This window comes from Entelurus aequoreus, linkage group LG12 (genome assembly GCF_033978785.1).
Source record: "Entelurus aequoreus isolate RoL-2023_Sb linkage group LG12, RoL_Eaeq_v1.1, whole genome shotgun sequence".
NCBI classification, from domain to species: Eukaryota; Metazoa; Chordata; class Actinopteri; order Syngnathiformes; family Syngnathidae; genus Entelurus; species Entelurus aequoreus.
In genome coordinates, this window is record NC_084742.1 from 62,102,046 (window position 1) to 62,124,491 (window position 22,446).

The window sequence follows — 22,446 nt, forward strand, 5'->3', positions numbered from 1 at the left end:
ACAACAAAATTAGGCATAATAATGTGTTAATTCCACCACTGTATATAATCGGTAGATATCGGAATCGGTAATCAAGAGTTGGACAATATCGGATATCGACAAAAAAGCCATTATTGGACAGCTCTACTTTTAACCTTTTTGAACAAGTCGTGCATGCTTTTATTTCAAGTGGCCTGGACTACTGCAATGCACTTTATGCTGGCATTAGTCGAGAACGCGGCAGCACAACTTTTAACAGGGGCCAGGAAACGCCAGCATATAACCCCAATTCTTCAGACTTTGCACTGGCTCCCTGTTCATTTTAGAATTGATTTAGAAATTTTGCCGTTTGGTTTTTAAGCTTTGCGTGGACTGCCGCCTCATATCTCAGACCTCATCCAAATTGACACTCCTGCGCGCACTCTGAGGTCCGAGAGCCAGCTCCAGCTCGTGGTGCCCAAGACGAGACTTAAAAACCAGGGGAGATAGGGCCTTCGCTGTGGTCGGCCCTAAGGTCTGGAAAATTCTGCCCCTCCATGTTCCAACTGCTCCCACATTGGAGTGTTTTAAGTCTCGTCTTAAGACCCACTTTTATTCTCTGGCTTTTAACACTACGTGAGTTGTGTGGTCCTCTGTTTTTAAATGTGCATTTCTATTTTAGTTTTACCCTTTAAAATCGTTTTTAATCATATTTACTTTTATATAAATTGATTTTGTTTTTGTTCAGTCATTGGTGGAGCCAATAATAGTATTTGAATCTTGTTTAATATTTTTGTGCAGCACTTTGGAAAGTAACACTATCTGAGTTGTGTGGTCCTGTTTTTAAATGTGTATTTCTATTAGTTTTACCCTTTAAAATCGTTTTTAATCATATTTACTTTTATATAAATTGATTTTGTTTTTGTTCAGTCATTGGTGGAGCCAAGAATACTATTTGAATCTTGTTTATGTTTGTGCAGCACTTTGGAAAGTAACACTACGTGAGTTGTGTGGTCCTCTGTTTTTAAGTGTGTATTTCTATTGTTTTACCCTTTAAAACCGTTTTTAATCATATTTACTTTTGTATTGGTTTTATATAAATTGATTTTGTTTTTGTTCAGTCATTGGTGGAGCCAAGAATAGTATTTGAATCTTGTTTTTAATATTTTTGTGCAGCACTGTGGAAAGTAACTACGTGAGTTGTGTGGTCCTCTGTTTTTAAGTGTTTATTTCTATTGTTTTACCCTTTAAAACAGTTTCATCATATCTACTTTTATATTGGTTTTATATAAATTTATTTTGTTTTTGTTCAGTCATTGGTGGAGCCAAGAATAGTATTTGAATCTTGTTTTTAATATTTTTGTGCAGCACTGTGGAAAGTAACTACGTGAGTTGTGTGGTCCTCTGTTTTTAAATGTGTATTTCTATTGTTTAGTTTTACCCTTTAAAATTGTTTTTAAATCATATTTATTTTTATATTAGTTTTATATAAATTTATTGGTGGAACTAAGAATAGTATTTGAATCTTGTTTAATATTTTTGTGCAGCACTTTGGAAACTTTTGTTGTTTAAATGTGCTGTATAAATAAAGTGGATTTCATTGCTTCTGCCATACTCCTTGACGTGTGCAGTTCTCGCCTCTGGACATCGACATGACGAACAACGTGGACAAGAACGACTGCGGCGCGGTGAGACCTTGCAAGCGACAGCAGCGACCTTCGCGCCGCTCACACAGACTTCCTTTTCCTCTTGTCAGCTGGTGAAAGTGACACCTCTTCCTCCGGAGTCCCTGATTGCTCTTGATAGTTCCCACAAGCACAAGCTGCCCCTCATCAGGTGGGTGTGGTCTTCCTCCCATGCAACACCACATGTGACCTGCAGGTGACAGCTGTCTTTTTGTGCGTCAGCGTGAAAGGTGACGTCCTGTGCAGCCAGAAGGACTTCTGGATAAATCGGTTCTTCCCTGGACTGCAGGACATGATCCTCCTCACCCAGTGCCCTATATCTAGCAGGCCTCTCTCAGACCAGGACCTGCAGCCTCTTGGTACACGCACACATTTTCTCGCTTTCTAGCACAGCTTCCTCCATAAGCTCGTTTTTTGCAGTGTCAGGCGGCGCAGATATGACGGACGCAGCCGAGGAGAGCTTCCTTCCCGTGAATGATGTGATGGAGCAGGACGCAGAGGAGCATGTGGAGAGGCAGCAGGTTTGCGAGGACATTTTCCAAGTGTGGGAGTTTTAAAAAAAAAAAAAAAAAAGGTCCATAGTGTGAATTTTGTGTCGTTCAGGCGCAGAGCGAAGGCCGCGTGCTTCGACAACGGCAGCAGGTCGTCGACGAGGAGGCGGAACTTCCTGCTGTACGCTGACCCAACACTTGCCCGTGCATCAGTTTGAAGAAGACGGTCCGTGCTCATTGTATGCTCATCGTTTCAGGTCACCGCGTGGACGCTTCACGACCCATACGCCGAGCTCGATAAAGTGGGCGAGAAAACCTTCAAGCTTGGTAGGCTTGGTCCCGTGATGAGATGTCTACTTAGGGTTGCACAATTAATCGAATGCAATCACGATTTTGGCCGCGACAATAAAATAGAGGCGATGCAGCAGCTCATCGGCTCAGCAGGTCCATAGTTGCAGTAGTTACCGCTCTGATTAAGGCGTGGTGTTACTAGAAATAGTTTTTCCGTGTTAGCTCTGTCACTATGCAGGTTACAGCATGTAATTAGAGTATTCAGTAGGGATGTCCGATAATATCGGACTGCCGATATTATCGGCCGATAAATGCTTTAAAAAAAATGTAATATCGGAAATTATCGGTATCGGTTTCAAAAAGTTACATTTATGACTTTTTAAAAACGCAGCTGTGTACACGGACGTAGGGAGAAGTACAGAGCGTCAATAATCCTTAAAGGCACTGCCTTTGCGTGCCGGCCCAGTCACATAATATCTACAGCATTTCACACAAAGTGAATGCCTAGCATACTTGGTCAACAGCTATACAGGTCACACTGAGGGTGACCGTATAAACAACTTTAACACTGTTACAAATATGCACCACACTGTGAACCCACACCAAACAAGAATGACAAAACACATTTCGGGAGAACATCCACACCGTAACACAACATAAACACAACAAATACCAAGAACCCCTTGCAGCATTAACTCTTCCGGGACGCTACAATATACACCCACCCACCCCCACCTCAACCTCCTCATGCTCTCTCAGGGAGAGCATGTCCCAAATTCCAAGCTGCTGTTTTGAGGCATGTTAAAAAAATAATGCACTTTGTGACTTCAATAATAAATATGGTAGTGCCATGTTGGCTTTTTTTTTCCATAACTTGAGTTGATTTATTTTGGAAAACCTTGTTAAATTGTTTAATGCATCCAGCGGGGCATCACAACAAAATTAGGCATAATAATGTGTTAATTCCACGACTGTATATATCGGTATCGGTAATTCAGTGGCATGCGGTGAGGTTAATGTCTGGTGAGGCACGACTGCATCATCACAGTCAAATTTAAAAACATATGAACCTGCAGTGCAGGTGTACCTAATGTTGTGTCTCTGCGGTCGTTCGCGGCTCCTGCAGCGCGAGCATTGTTGTTTTTGCACTTTTTGGCTTCTTGTTAAGTGACTTTTTTTGGGTGGATTCGGTCTTGCACGTGGAGGGTTTGGGTGTGGGCTTTGGTTGGTGTGGCCGCGGCGCTCCCGTCGGGCGGTGCATTCTGCGGCGGAGGTGCTTGGCACCAGGAGGCGGGGTTATGATACGAGCCTCACACAGTGTGTCTCCGCAGCAGATTTATGATCGCTCAGCACTAAAAATACGTTACACACATACAGTTGACGACAAAATACACTGTACATTATATACCTCAGCTAACTAAACTATGGAAATGTATGTATAATATAATTCATATAGCAATACGGTCTCACTGCACAGCAGGCCAGCAGTTAGCCGAGTCGCAATCCATGGTGAGGCACAAGTGCCTCAACTGGCTGCTGATCACCGCACCGTCTCCTCAGTATTTGAACGGCAAATGTGAAAATAAAAATAAAAATAATCTAAAACTGGTGAAGTTAAATGGAAAATAACTTTAGTATAATCACTGGATACATATAACAATTTAATTAATTTTTTTTTCTTTTTCTTTTTTTTTTTCTTTCCATGATGGCAGGTGAGGCCCCGCCTCCCCTGCCTCTAGTGACTGCACGCCACTGCGGTAATTAATAGTTGGACAATATCGGATATCGGCAAAAAAGCCATTATCGGACATCTCTAGTATTCAGGCAACAAAACACAGAAACCCGCCTTTTTAAACAGTTAAAATATCACTTGTGCATTTTTTATTTAAATGAAATGTCCAAAAATATGATCTAAACCAGGGGTCCCCAAATTACGGCCGTGTCAGCGTCCAAAATCCTGCCCGCGGGAAGTCCCAAGTTTTAAAAAAAATATATAATTTTGCCTAAACGCCGCACTGAATTGCAGGACAGGGAGACGATCCGGGGCGCCAAAACAAGCTCGCTAGTTAGCATAGCCATAGCTAGTTTACCTGTCGCCTGCTGGTTCACTCTTCCAGCCACAACGTTGACTGCTTTCTACTTTGCTGCTACGCTTATTTGGATGACTACAATTTGAACAGTTAGCTCCGAGGCTGGCAGTTCTAAAATAGACAGCGAGAAGGTATTTTTCTACTTGACTAATGTAAACAGAGGTCACAACACCAGAAGTATGACCCACTTATCGAGAAAATGCCAAGAGTGTGCAAAGCGGTAATCAGAGCAAAGGGTGGCTATTTAAGAATTAGAATATAAAACATGTTTTCAGTTATTTTTATTATAAGTTTGAACTACACGCTATTTTTTTTACAGTATGTACGAGCCACACACGAGGAATAGAGAAATGACACACACACACCTTTATTCTCATGACTATCTACATTGTAGATAGTCACATCAAAACTATGAATGAACACATGTGGAGTTATGTACTTAACCAAAAAAGGTGAATTAGGTAACTGAAAACGTGTTTTATATTCTAGTTTCTTCAAAATAGCCACCCTTTGCACACTCTTGGCATTCTCTCGGTGGGCTTCAAGAGGTAGTCACCTGAAATGGTTTTCACTTCACAGGTGTGCTTGAAGCTCATCCAGAGAATGGCAAGAGTGTGCAAAGCAGCAATCAGAGCAAAGGGTGGCTATTTTGAAGAAACTAGAATACAAAACATGTTTTCAGTTATTTCACCTTTTTTTGTTAAGTACATAACTCCACATGTGTTCATTAGTGATGGGTCCGGCAACACCGATGCATCGGCGCATGAGTCGAGCTCATAGAGCAAAACCCTGTGTCGGTGCGCGTACCGCTTTTAGAAAGTCACGTGACCGATCATGAGCTGTTTCGGTCACGTGACCGATACGCGAACTGTGTCGAACTGACGCCTCCTCTGTGCCCTGTGAGCGGGGCTTTTCTACAGCTGGAGAAATAATAACTAAGAAGAGAAATTGTCTAAAATTTAATATGTTGGAAAAACTGGGTTTTTTTAAAAATAAAAGTGTAAATAAAATAAATAAAATCCCAGTCCACAAGCATCCTCATTCACAACACGTTCTCTTAGATTTCCATGTTATGATACATGTTCACATTATTTATTGACTGTATCTAAAAAGGATAAAAAATATATTTTTATTTAAATGAAGATATGAAATAATCCTAAATGAGATACAATGACTTTGTTTATATTATTGTATATACTAGGTCATAAAATCAGTGTCAGTTGAGTCAGCCCATAGGTTGCCTGTAGGGCAGGGGTGTCCAAACTTTTTCCACTGAGGGCCGCATTCTGAAAAATCAAAGCAAGCGGGGGCCATTTTTATATTTTTTATTTTAAAAACCAATACAATATATGTATAACAAATATACATTCAGGCCTCCACTCAGGCTTGATCCCAGGGACCCCAAAGGGTTTTGGTCAAAAAAAAAAAATTAAAAATGTGTCATTATTCAGTATTATTATTTTTATTATTATTCAAGTTTTAAATCTCTAGATCAACATTAGGTCTATCTGTCAATATAACACTTTAAAGATTTAAGTTGTATGCTCTTGTTGTCAAAGAAAACCCTGTTTTTTTATGGAAAAAATACAAAATATGCAATATTTTCACACAATAAAATTTTTAAGTGGAATATTTGAGATTGTATAATAATTGGAGCCTTATAAAGGTCAATAACTCATAAAAACATTGATTTTAATTCATTATTATTTTTTGAGCAATGACACTTAAAAACAAATCACACTAAAATTATTGGGGATCCAAATAATTAGTGTTAAAAAATTAAAAAAAAAATTTACTGTTTACTTTTAACACAATAATCTCGAGATCAACTTCAGATCTATCCGTCAATTATACATTTTGTTGTTGTTTATGTTTTTCGTTTGTTCGTTTTAGGCCCTTCTTTATAAAAAAACAGCTCAGTTTTTTATGTGGCAAACACAAAATATGCAACATTTTCCCCCAAAATATCTCAGATGTGACGTAATTGGAGCCTTGAATAGGTCAATAATTCATACTGACATTGAAGAAAGAAACAACCTGCATGGCAGCTTTGTGTTATTAGAGTATACATTGCGACATTTTCTTGTTACATTTCACCCGTTTGCTCTTTTATACCACTTATCATGTTTTTAATGGTTTTTAAATCGTATTTTTAAAAATGTGCCGTGGGGCCGTTAAAAAATGACCTGCGGGCCACAAATGGCCGCCGGGCCGCACTTTGGACACCCCCGCTGTAGGGATTTTTAATGTCCAGCAGATGTCAGTATTTAGTGACACAGTATCAATACAGTTTTGCAATGTGTCGAACCGCTTCATGACGCCTCATCAACCCATCACTAGTGTTCGTTCATAGTTTTGATGCCTTCAGTGACAATCTACAATGTAAATCAGGGGTCACAAACGCGGTGCCCGCGGGCACCAGGTAGCCCGTAAGGACCAGATAAGTAGCCCGCTAGCCTGTTCCAAAAATAGCTCAAATAGCAGCACTTACCAGTGAGCTGCCTTTATTTTTTAAACTTTATTTATTTACTAGCAAGCTGGTCTCGCTTTGCTCGACATTTTTAATTCTAAGAGACAAAACTCAAATAGAATTTGAAAATCCAAGAAAATATTTTAAAGACTTGGTCTTCACTTGTTTAAATAAATTCTTTTTTTTTTTCTTTGCTTCTTATAACTTTCAGAAAGACAATTTTAGAGAAAAAATACAACCTTAAAAATGATTTTAGGATTTTTAAACACATATACCTTTTTACCTCTTAAATTCCTTCCTCTTCTTTCCTGACAATTTAAATCAATGTTCAAGTAAATTAATAGTTTTTATTGTAAAGAATAATAAATACATTTTAATTTAATTCTTCATTTTAGCTTCTGTTTTTTCGACGAAGAATATTTGTGAAATATTTCTTCAAACTATTTATGATTAAAATTCAAAAAAAATATTCTGGCAAATCTAGAAAATCTGTAGAATCAAATTTAAATGTTATTTCAAAGTCTTTTGAATTTCTTTTAAAAATTTTGTTCTGGAAAATCTAGAAGAAATTAATGATTTGTCTTTATTAGATATATAGCTTGGTCCAATTAGTTATATATTCTAACAAAGTGTAGATTGGATTTTAACCTATTTAAAACATGTCATCAAAATTGTAAAATTAATCTTAATCAGGAAAAATTACTAATGATGTTCCATAAATTCTTTTTTTAATTTTTTCAAAAAGATTCAAATTAGCTAGTTTTTCTCTTCTTTTTTTCGGTTGAATTTTGAATTTTAAAGAGTCGAAATTGAAGATAAACTATGTTTACAATTTTTCATTTTTTTCGTGTTTTCTCCTCTTTTAAACTGTTCAATTAAGTGTAAATATCATTAATTATTAATAATAACATAGAGTTAAAGGTAAATTGAGCAAATTGGCTATTTCTGGCAATTTATTTAAGTGTGTATCAAACTGGTAGCCCTTCGCATTAATCAGTACCCAAGAAGTAGCTCTTGATTTCAAAAAGGTTGGTGACCCCTGATGTAAATAGTCATGAAAATAAAGGAAACTCATTGAATGAGGAGGTGTGTCTAAACTTTTGGCCTGTACTGTACATCATTTCAATATCGATAGAAATAACGGGGATGAATATCTTCTCCATAATCGTGCAGCCCTGTCCCTACTTGTTCTTCAGGAAAGTGCTACGCCGTTCCCGACGGTCTGGAGGACGGCGGGAAGAGGAAACGAAAGCGTGCGGCTCCCCTGCAGGACTTCTGCGCTTGGTTCAAACAAAGCTGTAAGACTTCCGGAAGCTTCAGTGTGTGTGTGTGCGCACGCATCATTCCCTAATAGCCTCTCGCTCTCGCAGACGATCCTGCCGATCCCAAGTTGAAGAAGGGGCCGACGTTCACCGGTAAGTGTCACTTGTTGTGTTTTCTAGCATGTTAGTCACAAATTAATGATCAAATGTCTCTTCTCTCATTTTTAGACCTAAACTACATTTACCTCAGCAGCCTTAAAACAAAGCTTACCTCTCACAGGAGACTCAACAGGAAACAAGTCAGTGCTCGCTCTGTCTTCGCCTTAAATCCTTTCCTGACGTCACTGAGTGGGGCTAATTAGTGTGAACTGTCACGGGCTGGGGTTAATTAGTGATGTCATGGGGGCGGGGCTAATGAATGTGTGACGTCACAGGGCGTGTTCGTGTCTGACGAAGAGCTGACAAGAACGCTCCTGCAGCGGGAGGAGGCGGAGCCTGCGGAGGGCATTGTTGGTGTGTGAGTGTTTCATTGAAAAACTCTAGTGTGAGTGCGTGTCTAAAATGTATCAGGTGGGTTTGAAGGTGCAGAAGACTCTGGTGAATATGATCATCTCCCCGCCGAGTTTGAGGCAGATGAAGATGGCGTGCCAGGTGCGCTCTACACGTCCCCATCTTTGTTTCCACTCTGTACTTGACATCTGAGTTTGTCTGCAGGAGCCCACACAGACCAGCTGACCTACGAAGACCTCGTCAAGTTGCGCGTGGTAGGCGATGACGTCACTCGTCAGGGGGGATGAGGGAGGGCGTTGGCTCGGCGTGTTAACCAGGACGTCTTGTGTGTGTGTGGTGGCGTTTAGGACCAGCTGGTGCTCTACTGTCAAGGAGGCTACACTCAGGAGACGGCGTTGTCTCGACGGATCGAAGACTGGGAGGAGAAGATCCACCCTGAGCTGGCTCGGCAGGTAGGGAGACGGGTGGGCAGGAAGTAGCTCTTACACTGCAAAAAGTCAGTGTTCAAAAACAAGGGGGGAAAAATACAAACATTAGGGGTATTTTACTTGAACTAAGCAAAATTATCTGCCAACAGAACAAGAAAATGTGGCTTGTCAAGACTGTCCAAAACAAGTAAATTTAGCTAACCTCAATGAACCCAAAAATACCTTTAAAATAAGTATATTCTCACTAATAACAAGTGCACTTTTCTTGGTAGAAAAAACAAATATGAGACCTTTTTTCTCAATATGTTGAAAAATATTCTTAAATTAAGTAAATGCTGGTGCCATTATCTTGACATAATGATATAGGATAGGATAGGTCTTTATTGTCATTGCACAAGTACAACAAAACTTTGTTTTCAGCACAAACCCGTTCAAGATTAGACAAACAAACAGTGTCCAGGGTTACAGAACAGGAACGCTGATGGGTCGCCATAAGGCGCCCCGTAAAAGATGGGGGAAAAAGGTAAAACGCTGGGGAAGGATGAGTAAAAAAATACAATCTAGACTGGGCTCCTAAGGGGGCCTAGTCTGGAGTGGGAAAAAACCTCCATAGCAAAGCACATATACAACATACATCTGGAGATATCTAGCAACAGAGGGAAGGGGCGGAGTAATAGTGGTAGGCCGCAGCTCTCGGCGCTGACCATCCTTCCATCACCCCTATGGGATTTGCGTCGAGGGCGTTGGTTTGGGGGGGTGTATGTGTGGCGTACATTTTTGTGGATGCATGTTGTTTGTATGTAAGCCTACAGTGTGTCTCTGTTCCGCGGCCTTGATTCTTGTGCAGCCGATAAGTCCAAAGTCAACCACAACAAGTGTGTGTCCATGAGAGACAAGAAGGGAGTTTGTTGTGTCTTCGTCACACTGTCCTTCGGGAGAGTCTCGAAGCCAGGGAAACAATCCAAGTTGGAACGTTTTGTATGCGAGTGAAAATGAAAATTTGCTTTTCGCTCTAAATTGTCTATGACTGGTCCTCAAAAATCCTGCGAGGCAGACAGTCCGATGTTATCCAAGTGTCCACAGTTCTTTTCACATCCGGGGTACTTTGAAGACTGCCAGCAACTTCCAATTTGTGGACAAACCAGAGCAACGCTTACTCCAATCAGCAGATGTCCTGTTGTCATAATTCCGAATAGGTAGATATCTTCACGTCCTCGACAGAAAAGGGTCGCCAGGCACGCGGCACTCCTTCTTCTCCCAAGAGTCCGTCGCGTATCCAGCAACAACCGTTTCGTCACGACAGCAGGTTCCCCCAAAACCAAGATCTTGTCAATTTCGTTGAGGCCAGTGAAATAGTTCCAATGTTTAGATTTGGAGAGCAGTGCAAAAAGAGGCAACAAGAAAGTTAAGACAAGACAAAGAAGCAAGCAGGAGAGGGAAGGGGAGCGTCCACCCTCGATGAGTGCCAGAGAGAAGATATGCACTCGGCATTACATTTCTTGCATTTTCCCATCGATAAAATTGCATCATCGCGCCAAGTGCGTGCTCTTTCAGTCAATTAGTGCGCAAGGAATATATATATATATATATATATACTGTATATTAGGGCTGCAACAACTAATCGATTAAAATCGATTATAAAAATAGTTGGTGATTGATTTAGTCATCGATTCGTTGGATCTATGCGCATGCACAGAGGCTACTTTTTTTTATTTATAAACTGCAACATTTACAAACAGTTGAGTAACAATAATCAAAATAAGTATGGTGCCAGTGTGCTGGGTTTTTTTTTTTCAATAAAATACTGGAAAGGATAGAAATGTAGTTTGTCTCTTTTATCCGATTATTAATCAATTAATCGACAGATTAATCGATTATCAAATTAGTTGTTAGTTGCAGCCCTAATATTAGGGGTGTGGGGAAAAATCGATTCCAATTCGAATCACGATTCTCACGTTGTGCAATTCAGAATCGATTCTCATTTTTAAAAAATCGATTATTTATTGATTTTTTATTTTTATTTTATTTTTTTATTTTTTTTTTGATTAATCAATCCAACAAAACAATACACAGCAATACCATAACAATGCAATCCAAAACCAAACCCGACCCAACAACACTCAGAACTGCAATAAACAGAGCAATTGAGAGGAGACACAAACACGACACAGAACAAAGCAAAAGTAGTGAAACAAAAATGAATATTATCAACAACAGTATCAATATTAGTTACAATTTCAACATAGCAGTGATTAAAAATCCCTCTTTGACATTATCATTAGACATTTATTTAAAAAATAAAATAAAATGAACAATAGTGTCACAGTGGCTTACACTTGCATCGCATCTCATAAGCTTGACAACACACTGTGTCCAATATTTTCACAAAGATAAGATAAGTCATATTTTTGGTTAATTTAATAGTTAAAACAAATTGACATTATTGCAATCAGTTGATAAAACATTGTCCTTTACAATTATAAAAGCTTTTTACAAAAATCTACTACTCTGCTTGCATGTCAGCAGACTGGGGTAGATCCTGCTGAAATCTATGTATTGAATGAATAGAGAATCCTTTTGAATCGGGAAAATATTTTTTTTGAATCGAGAATCGTGTTGAATCGAAAAAAATCGATTTTGAACCCCAAGAATCGATATTGAATCGAATCGTGGGACACCGAAACATTCGCAGCCCTAATATATATATATATATATATATGTATATATTTACAGCCCGGCCCCCGACCAAATTTTTTTTTATTGTAATTTTGATGAATTTATCTGAATGTGCATGAACTATTTCTGTTCACAATTGTTAGAAATGTCACATGTTAAATGTTTAAATATTAACTGTCAGTTTACTGTACTGTGCCAACCGTACTACTATATGAGTACGTATGTTCTATGGTTTCATGGAAAATAAAACAGCAAAGTCCATTTGGCTGTCGTCCGTTTTAATTATGAGACACAATTGTGTCAAAGTCATGATTTTTTATTTCATGCTTGAAATAAGAAATGATTACTTTAAAAAAGTAGTTTTATACTTGTGAGTGTTGATGACACAGCTTTGCAACAGTTGATATTCTAGTTTCAGGCATGTTTTACTCAATATAAGTCATCAAATCTCAGCAACAAGCTGTAATATCTTACTGAGATCATTTAGGACCAAAACACTTAAAACAAGTAAAAGACTCTAACATAAAATCTGCTTCGTGAGAAGAATTATCTTATCAGACAGAAAATAAGCAAATATCACCCTTATTTGAGATATTTCATCTTACTTACATTTCAGTTTTTGCAGTGTACACACCTGACGCCATTTTTCCTTGTAGGAGCAGCGCCCCCCATTTGACATCCATGAATACGGCGACAGGATCGTGGCGGCGCTGCACCCTGTGGGCGTGCGCCGCGCCTTCTCGTCGGTGGTGTCCGGTCTGGACAACGTGGAAGCCTGCAAGTTCCTGCTGGCATCTCTACAGCTGGTAAAGATCCTTTGACTTCCTTCATTTGACTTTATTCTTAGCATTCTTCTCAACTTTTCTTGCTTTTTTTTTAATTTTTTTTTTTTAGTCTAGTTCAGTCTTTAATTGAAGGGACAATGCACAGACACATTAAGCTCAAAGACAGATATGTTCTGCACCAGATTATAGCTAAATAGCTCATTTCCATCTGCAGTCCCTGGCTACCTAAATCAAAGGGATACAAAAATCATGCAATCAAATTATGACACTAAAATCATACTATAGCATGTAATCAAATTAAGAAAAGTCATAAAAAGCCCTTTCATGGACACATACTTAATATACAATACAACCACACCTCTTTTACATCATCACACAAAGACAATACATGCTCATGTTCACATCTGTCATCATTTGTAAAAACAACCATGATTTTAACAGACACACCTCACAATTTACAACAAAAATGCTCTCATGGATAGATATAATACAGATTAAGTTGATGTGTCAAACATAGTGCCCATTTTAGTGACCGTGTGAGCAGCTTTGATTGCTCCAACCAAAGCCACTTTTTAACTTCAATTGTGAATGAAGAGTAATCTGTTAGACTTTTCAAGTTTTTTGTGAGGTCGTTCCATTCCTTTATGGCTTTATATGAAAATGCTGATTGTGGCAAAAGATGTTTTACATCTGGGTACGCTACACTTCCCCCTGGTGGAGGCTCATGTGTTTCTAGTTGTCTAGGCCAGTGTTTTTCAACCACTGTGCCGCGGCCTAGTGTGCCGTGAGATACAGTCTGGTGTGCCGTGGGAGATTATCTAATTTCACCTATTTGGGTTAAAAATATTTTTTGCAAACCAGTAATTATAGTCTGCAAATGATGTGTTGTTGTTGAGTGTCGGTGCTGTCTAGAGCTCGGCAGCATAACCATGTAATACTCTTCCATATCAGCCTGTAGCTAATTGCTTTGTAGATGTCGGAAACAGCGGGAGGCAGCGTGCAGGTAAAAAGGTGTCTAATGCTTAAACCAAAAATAAACAAAAGGTGAGTGCCCCCAAGAGAAGGCTTTGCAGAACGAAACTGGCTACAAAGTAAACAAAAACAGAATGCTGGACAACAGCAAAGACTTACTGTGGAGCAAAGACAGCATCCGAATGTACATCCGAACATGACATAACAATGTCCACACAAAGAAGGATAAAAACAACTGAAATATTCTTGATCGCTAAAACAAAGTAGATGCGGGTAATATCGCTCAAAGGAAGACATGAAACTGCTGCAGGAAAATACCAAAAAAAGAGAAAAAGGCCACCAAAATAGGAGCGCAAGACAAGAACTAAAACACTACACACAGGAAAACATAAAAAAGTCCAAATAAGTCATGGCGTGATGTGACAGGTGGTGACAGTACACCTACTTTGAGACAAGAGCTATAGTGATGCATGCTTGGTTATGGTTTAAATTCATATCCAACAACTGCGACAAAGACTTTTTACTGTCAACTGAGTTTTGTTTTTTTTATGATTTCTGCTGGTGGTGTGCCTCCGGATTTTTTCAACGCAAAAAATGTGCCTTGGCTCAAAAAAGGTTGAAAAACACTGGTCTAGGCAGATGTAAACTGGACAAAGTGCTTAAGTGGCGCTGGTGCAGTCCATCAACCCCTAATAATGGTTCTTGGACGCTTTTGTGTGTTTTCGTTACTTTTCTTTTACTTTTCTGGAGTTTTTGTGTTGGGGTTGTACGGTATACCTGTATTAGTATAGTACCGTGATACTAATGAATCATATTCAGTACTATACCGCCTCTAAAAAGTACCAGTCCACCTCCCCCTCAACCCCCGTCGTCGTCACGTCGTGACATTGCTTGTTTTACGAGCAGAGGAGCATGTTCGGCAGCGCGCGCACACAGAGTACTTACAAGCAGACACAGTGTGTAGACAGAAAAGGGAGAATGGACGCATTTTTGGCTTAAAAAGTAAAGATAAAGGTGAAGTTATAACACTGAAACACCCTCAAGAAGGGGTGCTTTAAGACATGGCTAGTTAGCTAGCGGCTAAAGTCCGTCTGCAGTGTTTTAGCTACTTCTAAATCACTAATCCTCGTCTCCATGGCGACAAATAAAGTAAGTTTCTTACAAGTATCCACTATCACTGGAGGACGAGGAATAGCTAAACATGCTTCACTACACACCGTAGCTCACTGGCGTCACAATGTAAACAAACACCATGGGTGGATCTGACATCCACTGTAATGATACCAACTTCAGGAGCGTATCTAGTCGATACTACTATGATTACATCGATATTTTTTAGCATCACAAAATCATCTTTGTTTTTATTTATTTATATTATGTTTATAAACTCAGGAAACATGTCCCTGGACACATGAGGACTTTGAATATGACCAATGTATGATCCTGTATCGGAATGATACCTAAATTTGTGGTATCATCCAAAACTAATGTAAAGTATCCAAACGAGAAGAATAAGTGATTATTACATTTTAACAGAAGTGTAGATAGAACATGTTAAAACAGAAAATAAGCAGATATTAACAGTAAATGAACAAGTAGATTAATAATCCATTTTCTACCACTTGTCTTTTATAATGTAGACAAAATAATAGGTGTATAAATGACACAATATGTTACTGCATTTGTCAGCAGACTAATTATGAGCCTTTGTTTGTTTACTTACTACTAAAAGACAAGTTGTCTAGTATGTTCACTATTTTATTTAAGGATTAAATTGCAATAATAAACATGTTTAATGTACCCTAAGATTTTGTGTCAAAATAAAGCCAATATTAACATTTTTGTGGTGCCCTTTATTTAGAAAAGTATCGAAATACATTTTGGTGCCGGTATCAGCACAACACTACTTTATACCTTCTTGTTTTCACCCTCTTTTTGTGCCCTTGTGTGCATTATCCTTTCCATCTTTTGTAACTGAGCTACTGTGTGGAACAATTTCCCTGGTGGATTATTAGTTTGTCTAACTGTGACATCACTGCTGTGACATCACCACATCCCACAGCAGCGTGGCGTCTAATCGGGTACGTTTGTTCGCACGCACGTTTCAGGCCAACGACTACACGGTGGGCGTCGACAGCGTGGAAGGCGTAGAGGAGAGCCTGGACTCGATGGGGATGACGCTGATCAGCACGCAACGAGCTAACGACAGGTTCAAAACTCTTCCTTCCACCATGACGAACACTGCCGATGATCACATGACGCATTAAAAGACCACCATAGGGCCACTTCAATGACTGTATATACAAATGGCTTCATTTATTCACTCGGTTTCATATCAGACAGAAAAAAATTAAATGTTTTGCTCATACATGGGAGTGTTTGTGTGTCCAACTCCACAAATCCCCACTGGTGAGAGTTTAGTCAAGCAGTGCTATCCAATGTCAGCTCATTGCCCAGCACAGCTCTTAAGGCAGACCTGGGTAAATTAAAGCCTGTTAAGCTTTTCAATCTGGCCCGCCGGACATTCCCAAATAATTACTTTAGATCTTTTAAGTTTCCATTATGATGTTTTCTAATGACCGTAAGTCTTGAACTATACAAAGTATTTCAATGGTTGGAATCTGCACTTTTGCATGATATACTAGTTACTATGGTCATGTAATTAATTAGTATGGTAATCTAACTAGTTACTATGGTAATATACGTCACAGCCTGAAATGCGGGTGTCCGGGACAGACGCGGAAGGAGATTTTTACAACAAAGTTCTAAAGCTTAGTGATTTATCAGATTGTACATTTATTTTGCTGTGTTTGTTGCATTTTTGTTGCGTTTCGCTTTATTGTAAAATACGTCGATGGAGAGAGGGAGTGTGACGTTATGTGACGCCATATTGACATATTTGTCAATATTCAGCGTTTTATCGTTCATATTTAATATTGTAAATACAACATTCTTTATTTTCATGCGCTGCAAAAACTGAAATGTAAGTAAGATGAAATATCTCAAATAAGGGTGATATTTGCTTATTTTCTGTCTGATAAGATAATTCTTCTCACTAAGCAGATTTTATGTTAGAGTATTTTACTTGTTTTAAGGGTTTTGGTCCTAAATGATCTCAGTAAGATATTACAGCTTGTTGCTGAGATTTGATGACCTATATTGAGTAAAACATGCTTGAAACTAGAATATCAACTGTTGCAAGCTGCGTCATCAACACTCACAAGTATAAAACTACTTTTTAATGTAATAATTTCTTACTTCAAGCATGAAAAAAAAAAATCATAATGCCGAGCGCATATCATTATGTCAAGATAATAACTCTAGCATTTAAGAATATTTTTCAACATATTGAGCAAAAAGGTCTCTTTTTTTCTACCAGGAAAAATGCACTTGTTATTAGAGAGAATATACTTATTTTAAGGTATTTTTGGGTTCATTGAAGTGTAGTGGATTGTCCGAAGCTTAAACAGCAAAAAAAGTGAGTTTAGTACAAAATGTTTATTTACCCATAGTCAAAAGTGCAAAGTTGGATTAAGCTGCCCATGCAGACAAACAAACTCCTCCGGAGGACACAAGAATCAAGCAATCTTCCAGAGTCCTGGGGCCGTACTTATCAAGCTTCTTAGAATTGCTCCTAAGAAGTCTGCTAAGAGTTGACTTAAGAGTAAATAAATTATTCGCTGAAAGCTGCACTTAAAAGTTAGTTATCAAGCGTCTTACTCACACTTTCAGCGAAGTGTAGGACTGAATCTTAAGTGTCACACTCAGAGCTGAATTACGACATTACTATGTGCCGTAAACGGAATTTTAGGTGACGTCATTTCTGTGTCCATAGAAATGACCAATCACGGAAGGGAATCCGTTTTTTAAGAATAAAGAAATATCTTGGAAATATTTAAGTGGACAATGGGAGTGTATATTTTGACAATAAACTACAAAATAATACAAAACAAACTAGTCCCCGCCGGCACTCACGCTACCGCTCCCTCTCTTCTATCGCCCACACACTCACTGACGTCACTCACCTCACGGCCACACACATACGCTAGTCATAACATTTTCTTTCCAATTCATTAATTAGGCAACTAATTTGAAACTGGTGTGGGTGGCTCTATATATACTAGCCCACTGCAGACACATGCAGAAATCAACAAGGAATTGAAAAGTATTAAATCTGTGACAAAAATAATATCCGCTCTGTCTAAACGATACAGTTTGATCAGCTGCTCGTCATAAAAAAAAAAAAAACATTGTTCCGTTCCCTGAACGTTCGCGCACGTCTCTCTCGCATCAGTGCCATCCCCTGCTGGCAACTCCTAACCACTTAAGACACCTCTGAATGTCTCTTAAATATCGTGGAGAGTAGGAGTGATTCTTAGACTTAAGAACGTTGATAAAAAGCTTTTATTCTTAAGTTTGAGAGTAGGACTAAATTTCGCAAATTCTCAGGACTTAAGTGTAAAATGGCACTCTAAGAAGCTTGATAAGTACGGCCCCTGGTCTCCTGGCCATTTTATCTGTTTCCCCATGCCCCAAGGTCCTGTTGTTTTCGACATGTTTGTTTTGCAACATCCTTGAATCCCTTAGTCATGCTTAGACAATCAAAACATTTTGTAGAATGGTCAGAGCGACTCCATATTCAACTTTGTCCTACATCTGGTCCTTCAATGGTATAGAATAGAAGAGAAATGAAACAAGCAGACATTCTTGATAGACACGAAATATAGCTCAAAGGTCAGAAATTCTACTACAGAGGTTAGCTCATTTTTTGGAAAGTCTTGACAAGCTGATTTTTTTGTTCTATTGGCAGATCATTTTGCTTAGTTCAAATAAAATAACCCTAATATTTTTTTTCTTGTTTTTGAACACTGACTTTTTGCAGTGTGTACATTCTGGGTGTCTCATTCAGTAAAAAAATGTAAAATTCCCTTCCATTTTTTAAGGCGGTCTGTCTTGATGTTTTTAGCATTCAATCTGACATTATTGTGAGGTTTTGTATTAGTGTTCCTAAAAATCAGATATGCTGGCCCCCAGACACTTTTGTTTCTCTAAATTTGGCCCCCCGAGTCAATAATTGCCCAGGCGTCGGGAAGTGAGGTTTAGAGAAAAAGTGTCTGGGGGCCAGCATATCTGATTTTTAGGAACACTAATACAAAACCTCACAATAATGTCAGATTGAAAGCTGAACACTTTAAGACAGACCTCCTTAAAAAACGGAATGGAATTTTACATTTTTTTTACTGAATGAGACACCTACACTGCAAAAAGTCAGTGTTCAAAAACAATTTGAAAAAATGAGGGGTATTTTATTTGAACTAAGCAAAATTATCTGCTAATAGAACAAGAAAATTTGGCTTGTCGAGACTTTCCAAAACAAGTCTAATTAGCTGACCTCAATGAACCCAAAAATACCTTAAAATAACTATATTCTCACTATTAACAACTGTACCACTGTATGAGTACATATTTTCTATTGTTTTGTTGAAAATAAAACAGCAAAGTCCATTTGGCTGTCATCTGTTTTAATATGAGACACAATTGTGTCAAAGTTTTATTTTTTTCATGCTTGAAATAAGAAATTATTACCGGTACTTTAAAAAAGTAGTTTTATACTTGTGAGCAATGTTCCCTCTAATTTTTCATGTGTGTGAGCAAAGGCAAAAAGTCCCTGAGCATTCAGTGGAGGCCATGTGAGCAACATCAGACGTGCACACTGTGGCTACACCAGCAGCACACCTGTCCCAGACCTGGCTAAATAACAAGTTACATCTCCATCCATCCATCCATTTTATACCGCTTGTCCCTTTCGGGGTCGCTGGCGCCTATCTCAGCTGCATTCGGGCGGAAGGCGGGGTACACCCTGGACAAGTCCCCACCTCATCGCAGCGCCAACACAGATAGACAGACAACATTCTCTTATTATTATAATCAAATGACAGCAGTCATTTCCATTTATAATATAAGTGTTTAGGCCCACTTACAATGACAATAACAACAAATATTGTTTTTCATGAACTGTGTACTTGTATTGTTTGTCTGGGTGGAGGTCCTGCTTTGGAAATAGTTTGTACCCCTTTCAGACATTGCATTTAGTTCCCATTAAAACATTCACATGTTGCACAATGAGATGTAAGCAGGGGATCATGTGTACATTCCTGCAACTTCCTGTTTGTAAAAAATATATTTTTATTAGTATTTATTTATATACTAACAGCATTTCATGATTAATATTTATAAATTAAGATTCCTAATAAATGACACTAGAATAAGCACACATTTGATTGGTAAATCATAGTGTAACGACCTAGAATGACACTTTATGTGTGGTGTTGGAGTTGTCCGACTTTTTGTGTGTCTGTAAACACATCACTGGCTAAGTGCCATATGTGCATGTGTTGGCGCAAGTGAGAAAGAGCGAGCGGCTGCTGTTGATATAACAAAGTTGCTTTTGGTCTGGTTTGTACTGCAGAAAATGACCACTTTTGCTAGATATCATTTTTTTTACTAATGTTTTGGTGATGTGTTTATGGCCGACAATAAAGGGTTTTGCTCAGTAAAGTGATGGATGGAATTCATGTCCTCAAAGCGTCTCGACAGACGTTACAATATTTGAACAATGATGACGAAAACTGTTTTCTCTGTCGTGTCCGTGTGTCGAAAATTGTTATGCGCTTATTTTTTTATTTGATTTTGTGCGTGGCATAAATTTGCCGTGCGCAGAGGACGCTTGAGCTGTGCGCAATTGCACAGACGCGCACCTTAGAGGGAACATTGATTGTGAGTGTTGATGACACAGCTTTGCCACAGTTGATATTCTAGTTTCAAGCATGTTTTACTCAATATAGGCCATCGAATCTCAGCAACAAGCTGTAATATCTTACTGAAATCATTTAGGACCAAAACACCTAAAACAAGTAAAACACTCTAACATAAAATCTGCTAAGTGAGAAGAATTATCTTATCAGACAGAAAATAAGCAAATATCACCCTTATTTGAGATATTTCATCTTACTTAGATTTCAGTTTTTGCAGTGTAGAATGTACATGAAAATAAAGAATGTGGTATTTACAATATTAACTATGAAGGATAAAACGCTGAATATTGACAACATATGAACGCCACACCCCGTCTCCATCCACATATTTTACAATCAAGCGAAACGCAACAAACAAATTCATTGCACACGGTCATGCATCAGAAAAAAGCAAGTGGTGGTTCTTGATGTGGTTCCGCACACTCTCCGTGATCTGCTCCTGGGTCTTCATGCGGTTATAATAGTCCACAAAGAGGCCATCGGGACTCAGCAGGTAGATGAGAATGGTATGGTCCACGATGTAGTCCCCGTCGTCGTCCTTGGGGCCGGCGCTGGCGTACACCCGGTAGTCCCGGCCCGCGTCCTTCACCTCCTGGGCGGTGCCGGTGAGACCCACCAGGCGAGGGTGGAAGTCTTGGACGTAGCGCGCCAGCGCCGCCACGTCGTCGCGCTCCGGGTCCACGGTGACGAAGACGGGCTGGACAGACGGTAGAGACGAGTCCCGGTCCAGAGCGTCCACGACGGCGCTCATCTTGTCCAGTTCGTCCGGGCAGATGTCGGGACAGTGCGTGAAGCCGAAGTAGAGCAGCACCCAGCGGCCCGAGAAGTCGCGCTTGGTGCGGCGCCGCCCGTCTTGGTCCAGGAGGCTGAAGTTCCCCTGACCCAGAGCCACCTGGCGCAGCTGGTCTAGACGCTGCCTCCTGTCACTCTGCCGCTTCTCCGCGTGGACGTAGGCCCACGCCGCCAGCAGCCCGCCGCCAAAAAGCAGCGTCACCGCCATACGCGTCCTCAACTTGACCTGGGCCGACGACCTCTGACCTTGAGACAAAAACCTGGCCTGGGCCGGCAGAGCACAATGGATCCTGAGTGGACTCTCGGAGGACCTCTGGTGGATCCGAGAACATGTCCGGAAGTTTCCACGGACACCGACCATCACACACCTGAGCACTAAAACAAGCACAGCGTCATTATTATCATCCATCCATACATTTGCTACCGCTTGTCCTTTTCGGGGACGCGGGGGTTACTTTACAGACTTTAAAGCAAGTTCAACATTACTTGTTGCGGGTCCGGGCGTGACTCTTGCGGGATTCTTCTTCCTCAAACAATATATGACAAATGCACCGCGACAGTTATATCATGCTGTATTAGCATTTAGCAATTAGCCCCGTATGTGGTACGCACTGCGCATGTCTTCTTCTTCTTCTCTTCAGTTTTACGGCATCTGTCATCCGTCTGTGTTGCAATACTGCCATCTTCAGTTTAATTTTATAATTACATTACAATCTCTCCTTGAGTCCAGTTCCAGTATCGTTCAAAAACTCCCATACTTGTTTCCCTTTTTCAGCGTCCTATCCGCAGGTCCCAGTCATAGTCAGTCTTTATATATTATATTTAGTACATTCCAAAAAAACGTGTTATACTGTTTCTAATATTTTACATTGTTCACACATTCCTGTACTGCGCATGTCTTCTTCTTCTTCTCTTCAGTTTTACGGCAGCTGTCATCCGTCTGTGTTGCAATACTGCCATCTTCAGTTTAATTTTATAATTACGTTACAATCTCTCCTTGAGTCCAGTATCGTTCAAAAACTCCCATACTTTTTTCCCTTTTTCAGCGTCCTATCCACGGGTCAGTCATAGTCAGTCTTTTTATATTATATTTAGTACATTCCAAAAAAAAAAAAATACGTGTTATACTGTTTCTTATATTTTAACATTGTTCACACATTGCTGTACTGCGCATGTCTTATTCTTATTCTTCGCTTCAGTTTTACGGCAGCTGGCATCCGT

At 39.5% G+C, this 22,446-nt stretch overlaps 3 protein-coding genes across 4 annotated transcripts in view; 1 reads left to right on the forward strand and 2 right to left on the reverse strand.

Moving 5' to 3' along the window:
- Positions 1-8,641, reverse strand: part of LOC133662406 (suppressor of cytokine signaling 2-like) — a 23,689-nt gene extending 15,048 nt beyond the window's left edge. Inside the window, 1 exon segment of the mRNA XM_062066372.1 lies at positions 8,519-8,641. The gene's annotated coding sequence lies outside the window, so the exon portion shown is untranslated.
- LOC133662405 (condensin-2 complex subunit H2-like) overlaps positions 1-16,218 on the forward strand; it is a 19,109-nt gene extending 2,891 nt beyond the window's left edge. The window contains exons 6-20 of one of the 2 annotated variants that reach the window (XM_062066370.1): positions 1,590-1,646; positions 1,715-1,794; positions 1,866-2,002; positions 2,064-2,164; positions 2,247-2,315; positions 2,392-2,461; positions 8,182-8,283; positions 8,356-8,400; positions 8,476-8,546; positions 8,682-8,760; positions 8,818-8,898; positions 8,962-9,011; positions 9,105-9,209; positions 12,518-12,667; positions 15,727-16,218. In XM_062066370.1, the coding sequence (XP_061922354.1) occupies positions 1,590-1,646; positions 1,715-1,794; positions 1,866-2,002; positions 2,064-2,164; positions 2,247-2,315; positions 2,392-2,461; positions 8,182-8,283; positions 8,356-8,400; positions 8,476-8,546; positions 8,682-8,760; positions 8,818-8,898; positions 8,962-9,011; positions 9,105-9,209; positions 12,518-12,667; positions 15,727-15,885 (1,356 nt within the window). In that variant the 3' untranslated portion in view covers positions 15,886-16,218. The remainder of the gene's footprint in view (positions 1-1,589; positions 1,647-1,714; positions 1,795-1,865; positions 2,003-2,063; positions 2,165-2,246; positions 2,316-2,391; positions 2,462-8,181; positions 8,284-8,355; positions 8,401-8,475; positions 8,547-8,681; positions 8,761-8,817; positions 8,899-8,961; positions 9,012-9,104; positions 9,210-12,517; positions 12,668-15,726) is intronic. The other variant, XM_062066371.1, reaches the window with a different exon arrangement.
- Positions 16,219-20,425: 4,207 nt separating this feature from the next.
- Positions 20,426-21,998, reverse strand: LOC133662915 (protein SCO2 homolog, mitochondrial-like). The gene is made up of 2 exons (XM_062067108.1): positions 21,712-21,998; positions 20,426-21,600 (listed from the first exon to the last, which is right to left on the reverse strand). Coding segments are annotated over exons 1-2 (795 nt in total). The 5' UTR covers positions 21,713-21,998; the 3' UTR covers positions 20,426-20,806.
- Positions 21,999-22,446: the final 448 nt, after the last annotated feature.